Here is a 19,735-nt window from a genome sequence, read left to right as displayed (position 1 = left end):
CGATCAAACTGGGGGTGTCATTAAGATTACATTGACACCCCCAGCGTATCGCATATGGCAGTGTGAACTGCCGGGGGTGCGTGTGCGATGCGGGAACAGGCTGCGAATTCGCAGCCTTCCCGCATCGCATAAGTGTGAACCGGCACTCAGAGCTGGCTCACACTACCGCGACCTCTAAGTCGCCTCATAAGGTGCGACTTGTTTGCGCGACTTTCAACGCGACTTTAGCGCGACTTTCAGCGCGACTTGTGAATTATTTTAAGCGACTTATGCTAAACGACTTTGTATGACTTTGTATTTGGCCAATTTACTCATTGCCCACCAAAAAAAAGTTCGTATAAATTGTCGTTTTTGATAGAGAGCCAATTTAAAAAATTAGTAAAAAAAAAAAAAAATTTCTCTTGATTAATTAGTGTCTGGGGGGTCTAAAGTGTACCTGTGAAGTTTCAGCTCTGTAGCATGTCCAGAACCAGAAAAAAAAGGATAATTTTTCTTAGAGTTATTAGAGCAGGGATGGGGCTCCGCTCCTTTTACATTTGGGCGTCTTTGGAGGCAGGCATGACATCTGAACTTCTGTATAGGGGTATATACACATATGTATGTATGTGTGTGTGTGTGTGTGTATATATATATATATATATATATATATATATATATATATATATATATATATATATATGTGTGTGTGTGTGAAAGGAGCGGAACCCTATCCCTGCGCTACTGAAATTATTTGCAAGGATGGTGTTACCCTCCTTTCACACCTATGTTTGTGTGTATATATACCCCTATACAGAAGTTCAGATGTCATGCCTGCCTCCAAAGACGCCCAAAAAATACCCAATAAACGCCTAAAACAAAAACGCCCCGGTGTAAAAGGAGCGGAGCCCCATCCCTGCTCTACTAATAATTCTAAGAAAAATTATCTTTTTCCTATGGCGATCACCCTGACATGGATGAGTTCTGTCACCCTGGCATAGCAGTCAGTCAGTTCACCCTAAACTACACTACGGTCACCCTGACACTTAACACTTTCCCTACAGAAACTAGATTATTGTATCTAACTATAGTGGTATATAGTACCCTAACTACACTGCATATCCCTTTCCTTTCAGTGTCCACCAGTGCCATGTATCAGTGCCATGTATTAGTGTCCACCAGTGCCACTCACAGACCAGGCAGAGATAATGGTATATAGAAACTGTAGGCATGGCTGCAATGTGGGGAATGCCTGGCTAATTTTCCTTCTTCATGCAAAGTCGGATCACAAGTCGCTTCAAATAAGATAAGGATCTCACTTGGAGGCGACTCCCATTGAAGTCTATTGGGACAAGTCGCCTCAAAGTAATACAGGACCCTTTTCTCAAGTCGGAGCGACTTCAGTAGTGCCAATTAAGACGACTCTCATTGATTTACATTGCTTTACATTGCTTTTGTTATGTCAAGCGACTTTGGGCGACTTGAGGGCACACAAGTCGCCTCACAAGTCGCGGCAGTGTGAATGGACTCTCAGGCTTTGGAGGCCAAACTTTAGTCATTGTGAATAGTGTGAATAAACTATGCCCCATCATTGGTTTTAGTAGGGGGAACAGTGCCCCATCATTGGAATTAGGGAGGAGGGGAAATAGTTAACTGATTAATTTTAGTGGGGGATATAGTGACCCTCTGTCCAGAATGACTCCTTATCACGCTGCTGAAACCCATTAAAGAGGAAGTAAACTCCTCAATTCTTTTTTCTTCCCTGTAAAGTAAATGCATAATGTGCTAGTATGCATCGCCTACTAGCACATTATGTGGCACTTACCTTCAACAAAGCCCACGATGTCCACGCTGCTGGCCGCATCTATGTTCACCCCTCTTCTTCCGGGTCTGCGCACTCCCGCGCATGTGCGTGGCAGCCGCCAGTCACAGCACTGGGCTCTGAAGAAACAGCACGGGTGGCTGTTTCTTCAGAGCTCATGCGCCAATGACATCGGCTACATGCACTGCAAATATCTCCTAAACGGTGCAAGTTTAGGAGATATTTACAGCACCTATAGGTAAGCCTTAATATAGGCTTACCTATAGGTAAAAGTAATTAAAGTGGGTTTACAACCACTTTAAGGGGGACAGTAATTCAGGTACTTTTTGCTTGTTATACCTACATTAGCCATGCACACTGGCAAACAAAAATGTGTAGGCCAGCTCAAGAATATCCCTCCACACAGCAGGTCTCCATTTTTTTGTAGAAATATAAAGTCTGGTTTTGCATTGCAGACTGGACAATTGTGCTTTAGCCAGTTATATTGCAGACAGTCATTATTTTCTAAAGCTTCAGCTGGCAATTTTCATGTAAACCTTAAAGTGGAGTTCCATCCCCCTTAAAAAAAATTTAAGTCAGCTACAAATACTGTAGCTGCCGACTTTTAAATGGTAGAACTTTCCTGTGAAGAGGGGCTCGCAATGTCGGCACCCGAAGCTGATTTACGTATTTACTCTCGGGTGCTGCCGGCTTCACTGCTGGTTCCCTACTGCACATGCGCAAAGCCCAGGGACGGAGGAAAAAGGAGGGGGCCGAACTCCTGGGAGACAGCGTCCCGGCGCTGTCCCTCAGAAGTGGGGAAGGGTACCTATCAAAAACTCATACCCCGTTCCCCCTCTCCCCTGAAAAGTGCCAAATGGGGCACTTTTGGGTGGAACTCGCTTTAACTACACTGTTTGTTGTGAAACCTAATTTGCTGCTGTCACTAGTGGTTATTCAGACCAACTGCTGCATTTTATTCCATCAGTGGTTTTTACGTGACAGCTAAGCAGGAGCACTGTTATTCCGGGAGGATACCATGACGTAGTCTTGCATGCTCTGGTGGCCATGCTGTGGCTCAAGCTGACACTCCCTTTGTCCACCAAACGACAGATCGTTGTACTGTCGGTCTCTCTTCCATTTGATCGCTGTGACCTTTCATACAGTGCCTTACGAAAGTATGCGGCCCCCTTGAACGTTGCGGTCTTTTGCCACATTTCAGGCTTCAAACCTAAAGATATAAAAGTGTAATTTTTTGTGAAAAAAACAAGTGGGACACAATCATGAAGTGGAATTAAATTTATTGGATATTTCAAACTTTTTTAACAAATAAACTGAAAAATTGGGCGTGCAAAATTATTTAGCCCCCCTTAAGTTAATACTTTGTAGCACCACCTTTTGCTGCGATTACAGCTGTAAGTCGCTTGGGGTATGTCTATCAGTTTTGCACATCGGGAGACTGAAATTTTTGCCCATTCCTCCTTGCAAAACAGCTCGAGCTCAGTGAGGTTGGATGAAGAGCGTTTGTGAACTGCCGTTTTCAGTTCTTTCCACAGATTCTCGATTGGATTCAGGTCTGGACTTTGACTTGGCCATTCTAACACCTGGATTTGTGAACCATTCCATTGTAGATTTTGCTTTGTTTTGGATCATTGTCTTGTTGGAAGACAAATCTCTGTCCCAGTCTCAGGTCTTTTGCAGACTCCATTAGGTTTTCTTCCAGAATGGTCCTGTATTTGGCTCCATCCATCTTCCCATCAATTTTAACCATCTTTCCTGTCTCTGCTGAAGAAAAGCAGGCCCAAACCATGATGCTGCCACCACCATGTTTGACAGTGGGGATGGTGTGTTTCGGGTGATGAGCGGTGTTGCTTTTACGCCAAACATAAGGTTTTGCATTGTTGCCAAAAAGTTTGATTTTGGTTTCATCTAACCAGAGCACTTTCTTCCACATGTTTGTGTCTCCCAGGTGGCTTGTGGCAAACTAAACAACGCTTTTTATGGATATCTTTAAGAAATGGCTTTCTTCTTGCCACTCTTCCATAAAGGCCAGATTTGTGCAGTATACGACTGATTGTTGTCCCATGGACAGTGTCTCCCACCTCAGCTGTAGATCTCTGCAGTTCATCCAGAGTGATCATGGGCCTCTTGGCTGCATCTCTGATCAGTCTTTTCCTTGTTTGAGCTGAAAGTTTAGAGGGACGGCCAGGTCTTCGTAGATTTGCAGTGGTCTGATACTCCCATTTCAATTTTATTGCTTGCACAGTGCTCCTTGGGATGTTTAATGCTTGGGAAATCTTTTTGTATCCAAATCCGGCTTTAAACTTCTCCACAACAGTATCTCGGACCCTCCTCGTATGTTCCTTGTTCTTCATGATGCTCTCTGCGCTTTAAACGGACCTCTGAGACTATCACAGTGCAGGTGCATTTATACGGAGACTTGATTACACACAGGTGGATTCTACTTATCAGTCATTTAGGTCAACATGGGATCATTCAGAGATCCTCACTGAACTTCTGGAGAGAGTTTGCTGCACTGAAAGTAAAGGGGCTGAATAATTTTGCACGCCCAATTTTTTTCAGTTTTTTATTTGTTAGCAAAGTTTGAAATATCCAATAAATTTCGTTCCACTTCATGAATGTGTCCCACTTTTTGATTCTTCACAAAAAATTAGTTTTATATCTTTGTTTGAAGCCTGAAATGTGGCAAAAGGTTGCAAAGTTCAAGGGGGCTGAATACTTTCGCAAGGCACTGTAGCTATTGTGTACTATAGTGATCTCTATTCACTGGCAACATTGTACATACAGGAACAATCACTGCACACCTATACCTTGTGCTAACTGTAGCCATTCACAGCTTTCACAATTGTACATATTGGTGAATGAATGCTGTTCATAAAACTGAGTGCTTTTAACAGTCGTCATCTGTTATAAGCGGTCATAGTATGGTGATAGTGTAAAAAAAAAAGAAAGATGAGAAACCATTTCACAGTCAGTATCCCCACACCATTCTTATGATCATGCTGTCCTGTACTGAACTGGTGATGGTTTGTAAAAACTAAGTTTTGAAAAAACAAATGTGTTCATTTTCAAAATTACAAATTCTAAAAACTCACAATGCCTCTTACTAAATACCTTGGACTGTTTTACAAATACAGTCTGCTTTACAAAAAGTGGTCATTTGGGGGTGTTTGTACTGTCCTGACATTTTAGGGCCTCAAGAAATTAGGTGCTGATCTATTTTTACACTGTCCTTTTTTAAATTTATTTTTTTGTTCACTTTTATTGCTGTCACAAGGAATGTAAACATCCCTTGCGACAGTAAGTGCCGGTTCACATTTCTGCGATGCGGGAACGCTGCGAATATACAGCCTGTTCCCGCATCGCATCCGCACCCCTGGCAGTTCACACTGCCATATGCGATACGCCGGGGGTGTCAATTAGAAGTTAACGACACCCACAGATCAGATCGCATATCGCAGTGCGATCTGAAAGTTCGCACAGAATCGGATCGCACTAGTGTGAACCACCATGCGATCCAATTCTGCTGTGGACCAAAAAAGTGTCCTGTGCAAGTTGGGTGCGATTTGCTGTGGGAATTCAGCCATACAAACTGTATGGCTGAATTTGCACCACACAGAGATCGCATGTAATTGTAGGAGCAGTGCGCTCCGAATTACATGCAATCTCTGATCGCACAAATGTGAACCGGCACTAACAGGCAGTGAGAGGTACTCTTTATGGAGGGGTCTGAGATGGAGACAATCTGTTTTGTGTTCTGCTACATTTCTTTGGTAAAAAATAACTACTACATTTTGGCCTACATTTTTGAAAGATTTGCTAAATTTTATAACAGATTTTTTTCAATATTTTTTTTTACGCTTTTATTAGTTTAGCAAAAAATTAAAAACCCAGTGGTTTAGTTTCCACCAAACTAAACCTCTGTCTCAAAGGATAAAAATGTAATTTGCATATAGTATTGTATGATTGTCATTTAAAATGTGACAGAGCTGGAATCGGAAAATTGGTCTGGAAGAGGTAAATATGTCTGGTACTGAAGTGGTTAGAGATGGGGTTAAACATCCATATTCTCGACTATAGTTACCAAAACAGGATTCCTATTTTTAATGGGTGATTTTTCTTGATAAAAGCTCTTGTACCCTATACAAATTTTCATATATAATTCAATGGCTTTAGGTTTCACCGTACTACAAACTGCCAAAGTAGGTATGTTTATTTTATGGCCCAGTGATGATCAAGTATCGCGCTTAGAGGGAATAGGGCTGGACATTCAGAAGTCTGAGCTTATCCTTTTCATTCTTTACTCATTTCTTTTATCCATCTTTTCCTTTCTGATCACTCTTACCTTCTACTCAGACCATGTTTGTTCAGTCTTCTCAATGATCGCAAGATTATGAGATCTGAGGGTCTTCTCAATTATCGCAAGATTGAGATCTGAGGGCTGTGGTCATTCTTTTCTATGAACTGAATAGTTTGGCCGGATAAACATGTATTTGTTAATCTTCATTTCAGCACCCTTTGACTACAATGGAAGAGATGGCACAGACACCAAAGTTTGACTTGCTAGCATCCAATTTTCCTCCCCTGCCTGGAAGTATAGCAAGCACACCTGGAGAGACAGTACTTGAAAGCAGAATGGCTGATGTTGTGAAAGGAATTTGCAAAGAAAAAGTGAGTATTGTCTAACCGGATGTTCTGAATACCTCTCTCCTGCTTTGTAAACAGTTATCTGTATTTGCTCATTCTCACTTGGTTATAACTTTTTTTTTTTTTTTCCTTTTGCAACTGATTCTTAGTGAATGTTGACTAGTGAATTGAGGGGAAATCTTCCAGTATGCACACTAGTTCTAGTTTCTCTGGTGAGGGATCTTCTCACTTCATGTCGCTATGACCCAGGAATTGGTGGGGAAAACTACTCCAATGGGAGGAGACAGGTGGACAAAAAAAAACCCACAGGAGTTTTACCCTCCCATACGCTATCTGAAAATGTTATGTTTTACCTTCAGTTCTACTTTCAAAGGTTATGTTCATTATTGTGCATTTGGGTTTTTCATGGTCTTCCATTTACATTTATGGGGCAAAAAAACATTTTACAATCTTTTTGGTATTTCAAGATGCACCACTGTAATAGGGCTTTCTCAGAAAATATTTATCTTGTTCATTAGCATATATCAGCCAAGGCATGTGTGAATGGGCACTGGAAAAAAAATTAAAAAGGTGGGGAGGGATCATAATGGCTGTGGCAACTTGGGATTGGGTACATAAAGGCCATACTGTTTCAACCTTATTTGCCTGTTACTAAAACGGGTCTTTCCATTTGTGGCTGATGGTGGCCATTTTTACTTAGTCTGGGAGATTCTAGAGGCTAAAGCCTCATGGGGATGCCAAAGCTCCTCCTCTTCCTCAGTTTTCTCTTCCTGTGCCCAGGACATATGAACAGGGAATAGCGTCCATGATGCTGGGTTCAAATTCTTGGTGCTCCTCCGGTCGGTAGGGTGAATCTTTGGGGGTCCCTGTTTTATCTCTGCTGATAGGTACCCTGAGCCTTGAGGGGATTCTTTTAGTGGTGCCAAAAGATCATTTCTCTTACGTCCTCCGACAGTCGCCGCCTCCTCTAAGTCATCACTATTGGGTATTGTCCACCTATCCGTAGGAATAGCTAGGCATATAGACTTAGTCAAAAGACAAAAGGCATTAGCATATGCACATCCACGGGGGCTGTCCCATCTGGTCAATACCCCCACTGCATCACCACTCCCAACTCAGTTTTAGTTGGCCTAGCATCAGGAATAGTTCAGGCTACCTTGTGCTGGGGCTTCAGTCTCAGCCTTCCTAAATCTTTTTTGATTTTCTTTTTAAATGTCAGTTTTTTTCTCTCACTTTACTAGCTGTTTATTTTGTCAGCTTTAGTGTTAGTTTATTCTTCGGATGAAGATGGATCATGCGGTGCTGGGATTCGGACTGGCCGCCCTGGTTCTCCAGGGCACAGAGGGTCAGATGGACCCCCAGCCCGCCATCGAGCGTTCAGCTATGGTTCGCCCTGGCATTAAGAACGACCCATCCCTGTTTGCTGCAGGGATGCAGCCGTGAGGTGGCTACCTCACAGGACTCGTCTGCGGTGCTGCAGCGTCATGTTCCTGGCTCACGCCACTCCCTGTCAGAGGAGGACAGAGGTTTATCCGTGCATGGAGGCTCCCCATGCCATCGGGTACAGGTAAGTACTTTTCTGTGTGGGGCCTCTGTCTGGGGTGGCAGTCTGTGTTGCTGTGTGTCCCCATGTCTGTGCCTATGTGACTCCCTGTGCGATTCCTGCGGGGTTCGCTTTGTGCAGATATGTATGTTTTGCTGGGGGTCCCTGTCCCTGTGTCACCTTAGGTGCATGTTTGGGGGTACAGATGTGTGTGTTGTGTGGCGACCGCTGCGGGGGAAAAATTTGCGCGGTCCGCCATGCTTTTTGATATGCACACTGTATGGCCCCTCTGGGGCGAGTATACAGATCGTTTTGGCGCCATCCGCCGCCATTTTAGGGGCGGTAGAACGATCGGTTCGGCCACGTCGGCGGCCATCTTGGTGAAGCCTCCTATGCATCCCTATGGGGCAGCCATTTTCCCTGGGGTCTGGCTTATGGCCAGCCCCCTCCAGCAGCATTTCCTCTTCCTCTGACAGCACAGGCACAGGTAGCAACGATCTGCGGGCTCTGCAGTGTATCTCTCTCGGTCTTCTTCTGCATACTGCTTCTGGCTCAGTTTTCTTTCTCCTTTTGGGGGTCTTCATAGCTGTGACAGTAGCGGTGGGCTGCGCTCTCCGCAGCGCTATTTAAGGGGACAGTACATTACTTTTTGCACTGTAGTTTTTTATTATCTTGAGCCATGGATTCTCAGGGAAGCACTGTAGTTTTTTATCTTGAGCCATGGATTCTCAGGGAAGCAAGTTTCCTCCAGCTTTGGTGGGGGGCCCCAGTTCTCCTGTGGCCCTGCTGCGACCTGATCTGGCTGCTGTTGTTGCGACTTTAGTGGCAAATATGGAAATGCTGATGTCTGAACGGGCTGCAAGAAAACGGCCCAGGCTGGGTCTCTCTTCTGATTCAGATGGGGATATGGCTGCTGCTGCGAGCGTGCCTTTTTCAGGGTCCCGCTCATCCTTTGACCCCCCGGGGTCTGAGGGGGAGGCTGAGGTGGAAGGTGTTGATACATCCTCCCCAGGGTCACCTGAAGAATGGGCGACCATGGATGAGTTGATTATTTCGGTTAAGGATACCTTACATTTGGAGGATGAGCCCAGTCCTCCGGGCGTTGTGTCCTCATTTGGGACGCACAGGACCCGCAAGTCTGCGCAGGTCTTTCCCTGCCCGGCTGAATTTCATTACACTGTTAATGAAATGTGGCGCACGTTAAAACGTCCATTCCTGGTACCTAGTTGGTTCAAATTGCTTTATCCTTTTGCGCCGGCTATGGAATCGCGATGGTGTGTGCCTCCACAGGTAGATCACACTGTGGCCGTGCTGAACAAGGCTACCTTGGTTCCTACTGAGGATACCGCGGTGTTCCGGGATCCCACGGACCGGCGGTTGGAGTCTCTAGCCCGCCATTCCTATACGGTGGCGGGTTCGTTGCTCAAACCCGTTTTCGCGTCCGTTATGGTGGCTCAGGTGGTGGCTGATTGGATTAAGGTGCTTAGAAGCAACCTAGTGTCTGATGATGTGCCGCCTGCCCGACTGGAAATGGTGGACCAGATCCACCAAGGAGTCATGTACTTGTGTGATGCTGCCCTGAATGAGGCTCCCTTGATGGCTCGCCTCTCGAGTGTTGCGGTGCTTAACCGGCGACTAATATGGCTGAAGAGCTGGTCGGCCGACCAGTCCTCACGGAAACCTGTTGCTGATTTTCCCTATGCTGGCTCTCGCCTTTTTGGCGAGGCGTTGGACACTCTGGTGAAAGGCGTCACGGGGGCAAGAGCACTATGCTACCCCAGAACCCGAAGAACAAGTCTTTCCGAGGCAAGCGGGGTTCTGCGCCTAGATCCACTCAGGGGTCCTTTCGTGCCTTTCGGAACCAATCCAAGGGCAAGCCCTTCAAGGCCCAGGGCAACCAGAAGAAACCCTGGGCGGGTAAGCAGAAGACCGGCAATGCCGGCTCGGCGGGACACTCCGCCTCTGCCTGAAGGGGCGCCCTCACCCGTTTCTGGGGTGGGGCGGACGTTTGTGCGGTTTCCTCCAGCCTTGGCTGCTCCGGATCTCGGACAGGTGGGTCCAGGAAATCGTTCGATCAGGTTACAAGATCGAATTCCTTTCCAGGCCGGCGGACAGATTCTTTCCCTCCAATCTTAATCTGCTTCTGGGGCGTTTGCAGGACTTGCATCAGGCGGTGCAGGACCTTCTTGCTCAGCGGGTGATTGTCCCGGTGCCTCATCGGGACAGATTGCGGGGGTTTTATTCAAATCTGTTCACTGTGCCCAGAAAGGAGGGCATAGTGCGTCCTATTCTGGACCTGAAAGCGCTGAACCGCTTCGTGCGGGTTCGGAAGTTCCGTATGGAGTCTCTCCGTTCGGTGGTGGTTTCCTTAAGTCCAGGGGAATTCCTGGCCTCGATGGATCTGAAGGATGCGTACCTGCACATCCCCATTTTCGAGGGTCATCAGCGGTACCTTCGGTTTGCTATCGCAGACGATCACTACCAGTTTGTGGCGTTACCTTTCGGTCTCGCTTCGGTGTTTACCAAAGTGCTGGCGCCGGTTCTGGGCCTACTGAGGGCTCAGGGCATTGCGGTCTTGGGTTACCTGGACGATCTGCTTCTGAGATCGCGTGCCAGCCAGGACCTAGTGCGCGATCTGTCCATCACGGTACAGACGCTTCAGGAGTTCGGATGGACTATCAACGTTCAGAAATCAACGTTGTCTCCATCGCTGCGTCTTCCCTATCTGGGAATGATTCTGGACTCCGCTCAGGCGAAGGTGTTCTTGCCGGAGGACAAGCTCCAGATTTTGCGGGACGAACTCAGGTCCCTCAGGGACAATCCGTCCTCGTCACTCAGGACCTGTATGACGGAGATCCTGGCCAGGTGGGACAGACTACCTCAGTCCTTGGATCTGGAGGTCTCCTTGAGTCGCCAGACCAGATTGGCTCTTCCTTGGTGGATCCAGTCCCCGTCGGTGACGGAGGGCAAGTCCTTCCGTCCGTTGGTGTGGACAGTGGTTACCACGGATGCCAGCCCGTCGGGCTGGGGTGGAGTCCTGGGCAACCTGTCTGCCCAGGGCACTTGGGCGGAGGAGGATACTCCCTCCCGATAAATGTACTGGAGCTACGAGCGATAAAACTCTCTCTTCCAGTGGTCGGAACGTCTCCAGGGCTTGCCTGTTCGCGTAGACTGACAATGCTACCGCGGTGGCTTACATCAACCACCAGGGGGCACCAGAAGTGCTCGTGCGGCCGGGAGGATTCCGACATTCTGTCTTGGGCCGAGACTCGTGTCCCGGCGATCTCGGCAGTTCACATTCCGGGTGTGGAAAATTGGCAGGCCGACTATCTGAGCCGCCAGACCCTGGACCAGGGGGAATGGTCCCTTCACCCGGAGGTCTTTCAGCTGCGGTGTGCGAAATGGGGATCCCCAGAGGTGGATCTGTTCGCATCCCGGCTAAACCGAAAGGTGGAAAGCTTCGTGGCAAGAACCCGCGATCCGTTGGCGGACGCCTCGGATGCGTTGGTGGCCCCTTGGCATCAGTATCGTCTGATGTATGCCTTTCCTCCAATTCAGTTACTATCCCAGTTCCTTCGCAGGTTGGCCTCGGAACCGCACATGGTGATTCTGGTGGCACCGGACTGGCCACGCTGGTTTTGGTACGCCGACGTTGTTCACCTGGCAGTCCCTTTTTCGTGGCGCCTGCCTCTGCGGGAAGATCTCCTGTCTGTTTCCGATCTTCCATCCTGCTTTACAGTCGCTGGCTTTAACGGCCAGGCTGTTGAGACCCAGGTCTTGAAGGACAAGGGTCTATCCCCTGAGGTTATCCCTACCCTGATTAAGGCTAGGAAATCCTCCTCTGGTAAGATCTATTACCGTACCTGGAAAGCCTATTTCACCTGGTGTGAGTCCAGGGGGTTTTCCCCTCGTTCTTACTCGATGTCGAGAATCTTGGCTTTCCTCCAGTCTGGAGTGGATCAGCGCCTGGTGCTGGCCACGATAAAGGGCCAGGTGTCTGCACTGGTGGTCCTTTTCCAACGCCCTGTGGCGTCTCATTCCTTGGTGCACACCTTCATTCAAGGTGTGCGACATTTGGCTCCTCCCAGGAAGGAGCCTTTACCTCCATGGGACTTGAACTTGGTCCTGTCCGCCTTGCAGCGTGCTCCCTTTGAAAATATCAGGGAGATATCGTTGCCTCTGCTGTCGAAAAGGTTGCTTTTCTGGTGGCGATCACTTCGGCTCCCAGGGTGTCAGAGCTGGCGGCGTTGTCTTGCCACTCCCCTTACTTGGTAATTCACAAGGATAAGGTGGTTTTGCGACCACCCCCTTCCTTTCTTCCCAAGGTGATCTCTGAATTTCACCTTAATGAAGACATTGTCTTGCCTTCGCTTTGTATGAAACCTAAGCATCCAAAGGAGATTGCTTTGCATTCCTTGGATGTTGTCAGGGCGATCAGGGTTTACCTGAATCGGTCAATCGGCCAATATTTTCACAATCTATTAACAAACATGTTAATCTTTATTTACATTTTTAACATTAACCACTTAAGCCCCGGAGGATTTGGCTGCTAAAAGACCAGGGGGTTTTTGCGATTTTTTTTTTTTTACTGCGTGACTTTAACGGACAATTGCGCGGTCGGGCGACGCTGTACCTAAACGAATTTGACGTCCTTTTTTTCCCACAAACAGCTTTCTTTTGGTGGTATTTGATCACCTGTGCGATTATTTATTTTATTTTTTTTGATCATGCGCTACAAACAAAAAAAGAGCGTCAATTTTGCAAAAATAACAATATTTTTCACATTTTATATGAAATTCCCCCCCAAAAAATTGTAAAAATCAAAATTTTTTAACATTTTCGGCCAATTTGTTTTATGCTACATATGTTTGGTAAAAAAAAAATCGCAAAAAGCGTATTTTGATTGGTTTGCGCAAAAGTTATCGCGTTTACTAACAAAGGGAAAGATTTTTGTTTTTTTAACGCGTAATGGCGATCTGCGATTTTTTTTTTTTCGGTACTGCGACATTGCGGCGGACAGATCGGACCCTTGACTGACCTTTTTGACACTTTTGGGGTTACCAGTGACATTACTGCAGTAATCAGTGCTATACATATGCACTGTTACTGCAAAAATGACACTGGCAGGGAAGGGGTTAACTGTATTGGAGAGGGAGGGGTTAAGTGTGTCCTAGGGGCGTTATTCTAACTGTATAGGGACATGGCTATTGGTGTAAAAACAAAGATCAACGGCCCTACATAGTAGAACCGTCTGATCTTCAGTTTTTACAACAGGGAGAATGACGGGCTGCTTGTTTACATAAGCCGCTCCGCCTTTCTCCCTTCACCGGAGCGATCGTAGTGTGACCGGCGGACATCTGGTCCGCCGGTCACACGCACTGACTTGTCAGTGAACGAGCCTCGGCGGGCGCACGCCTGCCCGCAATTGGCTCTCAAGTCAGTGACAGGCGAGTGACGTACCCATACGTCACTCTGCCTGGCCGGGGCTGACCGCTGCAGTATATAGTCGTGCGGCGGTCGGAAACCGGTTAACCTTTGCCGACTGCCGCATGACTATTTACGTCGGCAGTCAGCCCCTCACAGGCAGTGACGTAGATCTACGTCACTAGCCTGTGAGGGTCTAGGGAGCGAGCGCATCCGCGTGGTCACGGGCCCCCCCGTGCGTGTGACCGGCGGACCCGATGTCCGCCGGTCACTCGGCGATCGTCGCTGCAGAGGGAGAAAGTCAGGCGGCAGATGTAAACAAGCCGCCTGTCATTCTCCCCTGTGTAGAAACAGTGATCATACGGTTCTATGTAGGACAGTTGATCACTGTTCTTACAGCTCAAGCCACAGCCAATCACAGTTAGAATCACGCCCCTAGGGACACATAACCCCTCCCTCTCAAAAGTTAACCCCTTCACTGCCAGTGTAATTTTACAGTAACTGCATATGTATAGCACTGATTACTGTAGAAATGTCACTGGTAACCCCAAAAGTGTCAAATGTCAGTCAAGGGTCCGATCTGTCCACCGCAATGTCGCAGTACCGCAAAAAAAATCGCAGATCGCCGCCATTACACGTTAAAAAAAAGACAAAAATCTTTCCCTTTGTTAGTAAACGCGATAACTTTTGCGCAAACCTATCAAAATGTACTTTTTTTTATTTTTTTTTTATTAACCAAACATATGTAGCATAAAACAAATTGGCCTAAAATGTTAAATTTTGATTTTTTTTTTTTTCTTTTTTCAAAAGAAAGCTCGGTTTGTAGGAATAAAGACGTGAAATTCTTTAGGTACAGCGTCGCAAAACCGCGCAATTGTCCGTTAAAGTCACGCAGTGCCGAATCGCAAAATAGGCCCTGGTCAGGAAGGGGGTAAAATCTTCCGGGGCTTAAGTGGTTAATTGCTCGTTCTTTACACCTTAACTGCATAAAAACTCATAGGAAAACTTCAATTGTAAGGAGTTGGACATTAGCATTTCACATCATCTCATTGTGCATTAATGTATAATAAAGTGCTGCAGTAGTGGACTCACTGCAATATAAAAATTTTAATTCACTACTACAGTGCAGTCAGCGCGAAACTACTGGGAAAAAAACTAGGCAACAGCTACACAATAAAATACACTGCACAACTGCTATAAAAAGAGCAAGGCAACAGCTACACGTCACAGTGGATTGGACTGGACTCTAAATCAGTGGACTACTACCTCTGTGTGCAGTATGGCACTCACTGCAACTACTGCAGTGCAGTCAGTGCAATACTGCTAGATGAAAAGCAAGGCAAGTAGGCAACAGCTACGCATGTCAGTGGATTGGACTGGAGTCAGTGGGGGACTATCTGCACTGCAGTATGGCACTCACTGCCACTACTGCAGTCAGTGCAATACCGCTAGAAGAAAAGCAAGGCAACAGCTACACATGTCACAATGGAGAGGACTATCTGCACTTCAGTATGGCGCTCACTGCAACTACTGCAGTCAGTGCAATACTGCTAGAAGAAAAGCAAGGCAACAGCTACACAGTGAATTGGACTGTGTACCACCGCTGCAGTAGGGCACTCACTGGAATAATTTTAAATCACTATTGCAGTAGTGATTTAAAACTATTGCAGCAGTGAGTGGCGTTCTACTGCAACAGTAGTCCACTGGCACTGACTCCAATTCCCTGTCTTTTTTTCTTTTTTCTTATCACTTTTGCACTGACTGCAGCGCAGTCAGTGCAAAAATGTTAGAAAAAAAAATAGACACATGCTAGACAGTGGATTGGACAGACACAGTGGACTGGTGGACAGACACTACTATAGACTAGCTACACTTTCAAATCAATACTCCCAGTTAAGTAGAATATTATTATAATGCAGAAAGCATAACAGTTCAGCATGTTAACCAGTTAACCGGCTTTTCTTTTCATATATTGCTGCCACTTCACTAAAAACACGCTCACTTGGTACTGAGGAAGGAGGAGCAAAAACACGCTCACTTGGTACTGAGGAAGGAGGAGCAGAAAGGTATCTTCTAGCATGAGAAGCAAGTCTTTTGTAGCGTGCCTCATTTTCTTTCCACCACTGAAGAGGACCACTTCTGTCAACTACTGGTTCCTTCAAATAGAGATGAAGTTCATCATCTAGGCTCATTGCCGATTCTGATGAATCCTCTGCATGAGGCCCCAATAAAATGCTGAACATTGCATCTATTTGACCACGATGAATTTTCTCTTCTGTCCGTTGTCTTTTGGGACATTTTTCTCCTGCATCCTGCTCTTCCACATCAGAAACCTTCTCTTATTGTCCTTGACTTTTCTTTTCATCAGGAGGAACCTCCTGCACCTGCTGTTGAATATCTTTTGTGGTCCTTCATTCTGTTGAAGAAGCATCTTCAGGACTCATACATGGGATCACAGAGGAGTCGTAATGACTCACCTCCAGTGTCACTTCCTCACTGGGTATGAGCGTCTCTATAATGTTGCCTACTATGTCCTACTGATCTGCAGTAGGGCAAGAATGTCCTCCCAAGTCCATATTCACCAGAATATATGGTGAGAGCTCGCTTCTGCTCCACTATCCTCTGTAACCTGTGTAGCGTGGAGTTTTATCGTGTTTGAACAGCCTGTATCAGGTTGTTTTTGGGTAGGCCAAGATCTTCCTGAATGCACTTCAGTCGCTGCTTGGCAAGAACAGAATGGTGGAAATGGCCTGCGCACTTCTTCAGCATGGTAATGTCCAGCAAAGCTTTCTGGTGTGACAGACCATCATTTACCACCAGTTGGAGGGTGTGTGCCATGCAACTGAGGTCTGACACTTCAGCATGTCTTATACCTTTAACCTTGTTCGCTCCACTGTCTCGCAGCGCAAGCATCACTTGGTCTTTGCTGATTCCCCTTTCTTCTAGCATGCCTAGAAACTTTTCTTTAATGTACTTCCCAGTGTGGGATCCTTGAATCACTTTTGTATTCAACACCAAATGTCGCCTTGTCCATTCGCTGTCAATGTAGTGGCATGGAAGACACAGTGATTCTGTTTGTCCTGACCAGCAGTCCGTCGTGAATGAGTGAGTTGCCAGCATTCTCTGGTTGCAGCATAGTCTAAACTTTGTCAATGACCTTTTGGTGAATCTTTGGCAGCATTTCAGTTCGATAAAACTTGGCACTCTTCAGTGTGTACCTTGGCTCAACTATGGACATTAACCGCTTAAATCCAGACTCACACTATTGTAAATGGCTGGTTATCAGTGACCATCATCTGTGATTACTCTGTCCAGCAGTTGGGATCTCCCATCTGATTTTTGCCGCCTGTTTTTTTCTCTGAAACATATCTGTTACTGTTGCCTGGGATAGGGATGATTCACCTTGTGATTCATTTTGTTTTTTCTGTGCTGCATTATACAATTCAAGATGAGCTCTTAGATGGGCCCAAAGATTAGAAGTATTTTTGTTTTTTGCAGTTATTGATCCCATGCTCAATGTTTTGGAATGTGTTGCACAGTGCTACTGATTTTCCTGCCTATAGAGAAGAGAAATACTCCGTCTACACTTTTAATTTTTCTATCTTCATCCATCTCCATTGAAACAAGAGAGTCAGACACTAATTTAGGCTTACACAAAATTGCTGGTTGACACTCTGTGGAGGCTGGCTGGCACCCTGTTGTGGATGGCTGTCTGGCTGGCTGGCACCCTGTGGTGGGTGGCTGGCTGGCACCTTGTGGTTGGTGGGTGGTTGGCTGGCACTTTGTGGTTGGTGGGTGGTTGGCTGGCACCTTGTGGTAGGTGGGTGGTTGGCTGGCTGGCACCTTGTGGTAGGTGGGTGGTTGGCTGGCTGGCACCTTGTGGTAGGTGGGTGGTTGGCTGGCACCTTGTGGTTGGTGGGTGGTTGGCTGGCACCTTGTGGTTGGTGGGTGGTTGGCTGGCACCGGGCAGCTGTGGGTGGCGGGTGGCCGCGGCGGCTGTGTTACAGAACGTGTGTCAGTTTTTTGTTAGTTGCTGTTATCAATTATCACAGAACAGAATACAGAACGTGTGTCAGACTGTTGGTCACTGCACTCACTAAATGTAGAAGAACTCTGTCCCGACTTTCCTGACCGCCTGTGCCACATGCATACTCCACTGTGGCAGTGGCGGGTAAAAGACATTGCAAGTAGGCAGAGGGAGGCGGCCTAAGAGCTGTCCAGTGCGCAGTGGCGCAACATACGGGTTGACGCCACGAAAATATCGGCAAATCAACAGGCCAATTCCGATATATCGGGGAAAGTGCATATCGGGCCCCCGATATATACCGGTGTTGCCGATAATTGGTTAATCTCTACTGCAAAGGTCCTCCTTTCCTTATGGAGCCTCAGGGTCACCTCTCCCCCACTAACCCCCTCATGGAGGTGGCAGGTCCCTCCGAACCCCAGTTCCCCATGGTTGCACCGACGACAGTCCTTAGTGTCCTGGGTGGAAGTGGCTTGTGGGCAAAGGCCCAGGATTCCCTCTGCTCAGTCTCTCATCTGATTCTGAGCCAAATGTGGCCCGTCCAAGGGGAGTTAATATCACACCCCCTGATCCATCCGATAGGATGATACCTCCATGGTCACAGCAGCGAAGTAAAAGCCGCTGATAGACGCACTTATTGCTGCAGTGCGTGAGACTTAAAAGATGGAGGAAGCGGCTGTTGTAGCCACAGATGTGGCTGTGTTTGGTACGCGTCAGTCGCGTTGTACTCCAAAGGTGTTTCCTTATGTGCCTTATTTTGACAGGTTTTCCTGTAAGGAATGGTAACAACCAAAATTACCCTTTGTGGTCCCCAAAAGTTTTGCTGTACGTTATCCTTTTGAGGAGTCACTTAAAAAAAAAAAGTGGACTAGTGGATCCTCCAGTTTCCAGGTTGACTAAAGCCACCATTAACCCAGTAGAGGAGTCCCTGTTCTTTAACCACTTAAGCCCCGGAAGATTTTACCCCCTTCCTGACCAGGGTTTTTTTTGCGATATTTTTTTTTTCCTGCGTGACTTTAACGGACAATTGCGCGGATTTAAACGGATTTCACGTCTTTTTTTCCCCACAAACAGAGCTTTCTTTTGGTGGTATTTGATCACCTGTGCGATTTTTTGATCATGCGCTATAAACAAAAAAAGAGCGTAAATTTTGCAAAAATAACAATATTTTTCACATTTTTTTTATATGAAATTCCCAAAAAAAATGTAAAAATCTAAATTTTTTAACATTTTCGGCCAATTTGTTTTATGCTACATATGTTTGGTTAAAAAAAATCGCAAAAAGCGTATTTTGATTGGTTTGCGCAAAAGTTATCGCGTTTACGAACAAAGGGAAAGATTTTAGTCATTTTTGGTGATTTTTTTTTTTTTTTTTTTTTAACGAGTAATGGCGGCGAGCTGCGATTTTTTTAATTTTTTTTTTTTTCTTTTTTCCGGGGGACTGCGACATTGCGGCGGACAGATCGGACTCTTGACTGACATTTTTTACACTTTTGGGGTTACCACTGACATTACTGCAGTAATCAGTGCTATACATATGCACTGTTACTGTAAAAATGACACTGGCAGGGAAGGGGTTAACTGTATTCTAGAGGGAGGGGTTAAGTGTTTCTTAGGGGCGTGCTTCTAACTGTGATGGGATATGGCTACTATTGTAAAAACAGAGATCAACGGTTCTACATAGAACCGTCTGATCTCCATATTTACACAGGTGAAGTTTACATTTACTGCCCGCCTTTCTCCCGCTCTACCGACGATCGTAGTGTGACCGGCGGACATCGGGTCCGCCGGTCACACGCGCGGACTCCTCCGTGAACGAGCCGGGGCGGGCGCGCGCCTCAGCAGGCGCACGCTCGCCCGCTATTGGCTCACAAGCCGGTCACAGGCTAGTGACGTGTATATACGTCACTTTGCCTGGCCGGGGCTGACCGCCGCAGTAGATCTACCTGCGGTGGTCGGCAAGTAGTTTAGGACCCGGCTGACTGGAAAGCGGAGGCTGTGGCATGCAGCATATTTACTATGGCTGGTTCGGAATTGCGGCCAGACTTTTTCTCAGCCCTGGTGTCTCGGACTCTTAACTGAATGGGCCAAGTTTTGCACCAGGGCCTGGGGGGTGAGCAGGTTCCTGCTGCTTATGTTGATTTAGCGGACCAGTTGGTCCATGGGCTGTAGTTTATGTGATGCGGCTTTGGATACAGCTCCTGTGCTGTGCAAACTTTGTTTCAGTGGTGGTGATTAGGTGCGTGCTGTGGCTTAAGAATTAGTCCGCAGACCAAGCCTCTAAGAAAGCTCTCATTGA

General features: G+C 46.7%; 1 protein-coding gene across 1 annotated transcript in view; it reads left to right on the top strand.

The window, feature by feature from the left end:
- LARP4 (La ribonucleoprotein 4) overlaps positions 1-19,735 on the top strand; it is a 178,147-nt gene that overhangs the window by 116,412 nt on the left and 42,000 nt on the right. Inside the window, exon 13 of the mRNA XM_082247084.1 lies at positions 6,311-6,469. Within this exon, the coding sequence (XP_082103210.1) occupies positions 6,311-6,469 (159 nt within the window). The remainder of the gene's footprint in view (positions 1-6,310; positions 6,470-19,735) is intronic.

The sequence above is a fragment of the Pelophylax lessonae genome, assembly GCF_965119305.1.
Source record: "Pelophylax lessonae genome assembly, chromosome: 2".
NCBI lineage: Eukaryota > Metazoa > Chordata > Amphibia > Anura > Ranidae > Pelophylax > Pelophylax lessonae.
The sequence above is the reverse complement of the archived record's forward strand: the minus strand, read 5'-3'. Positions and strand labels throughout refer to the sequence as shown.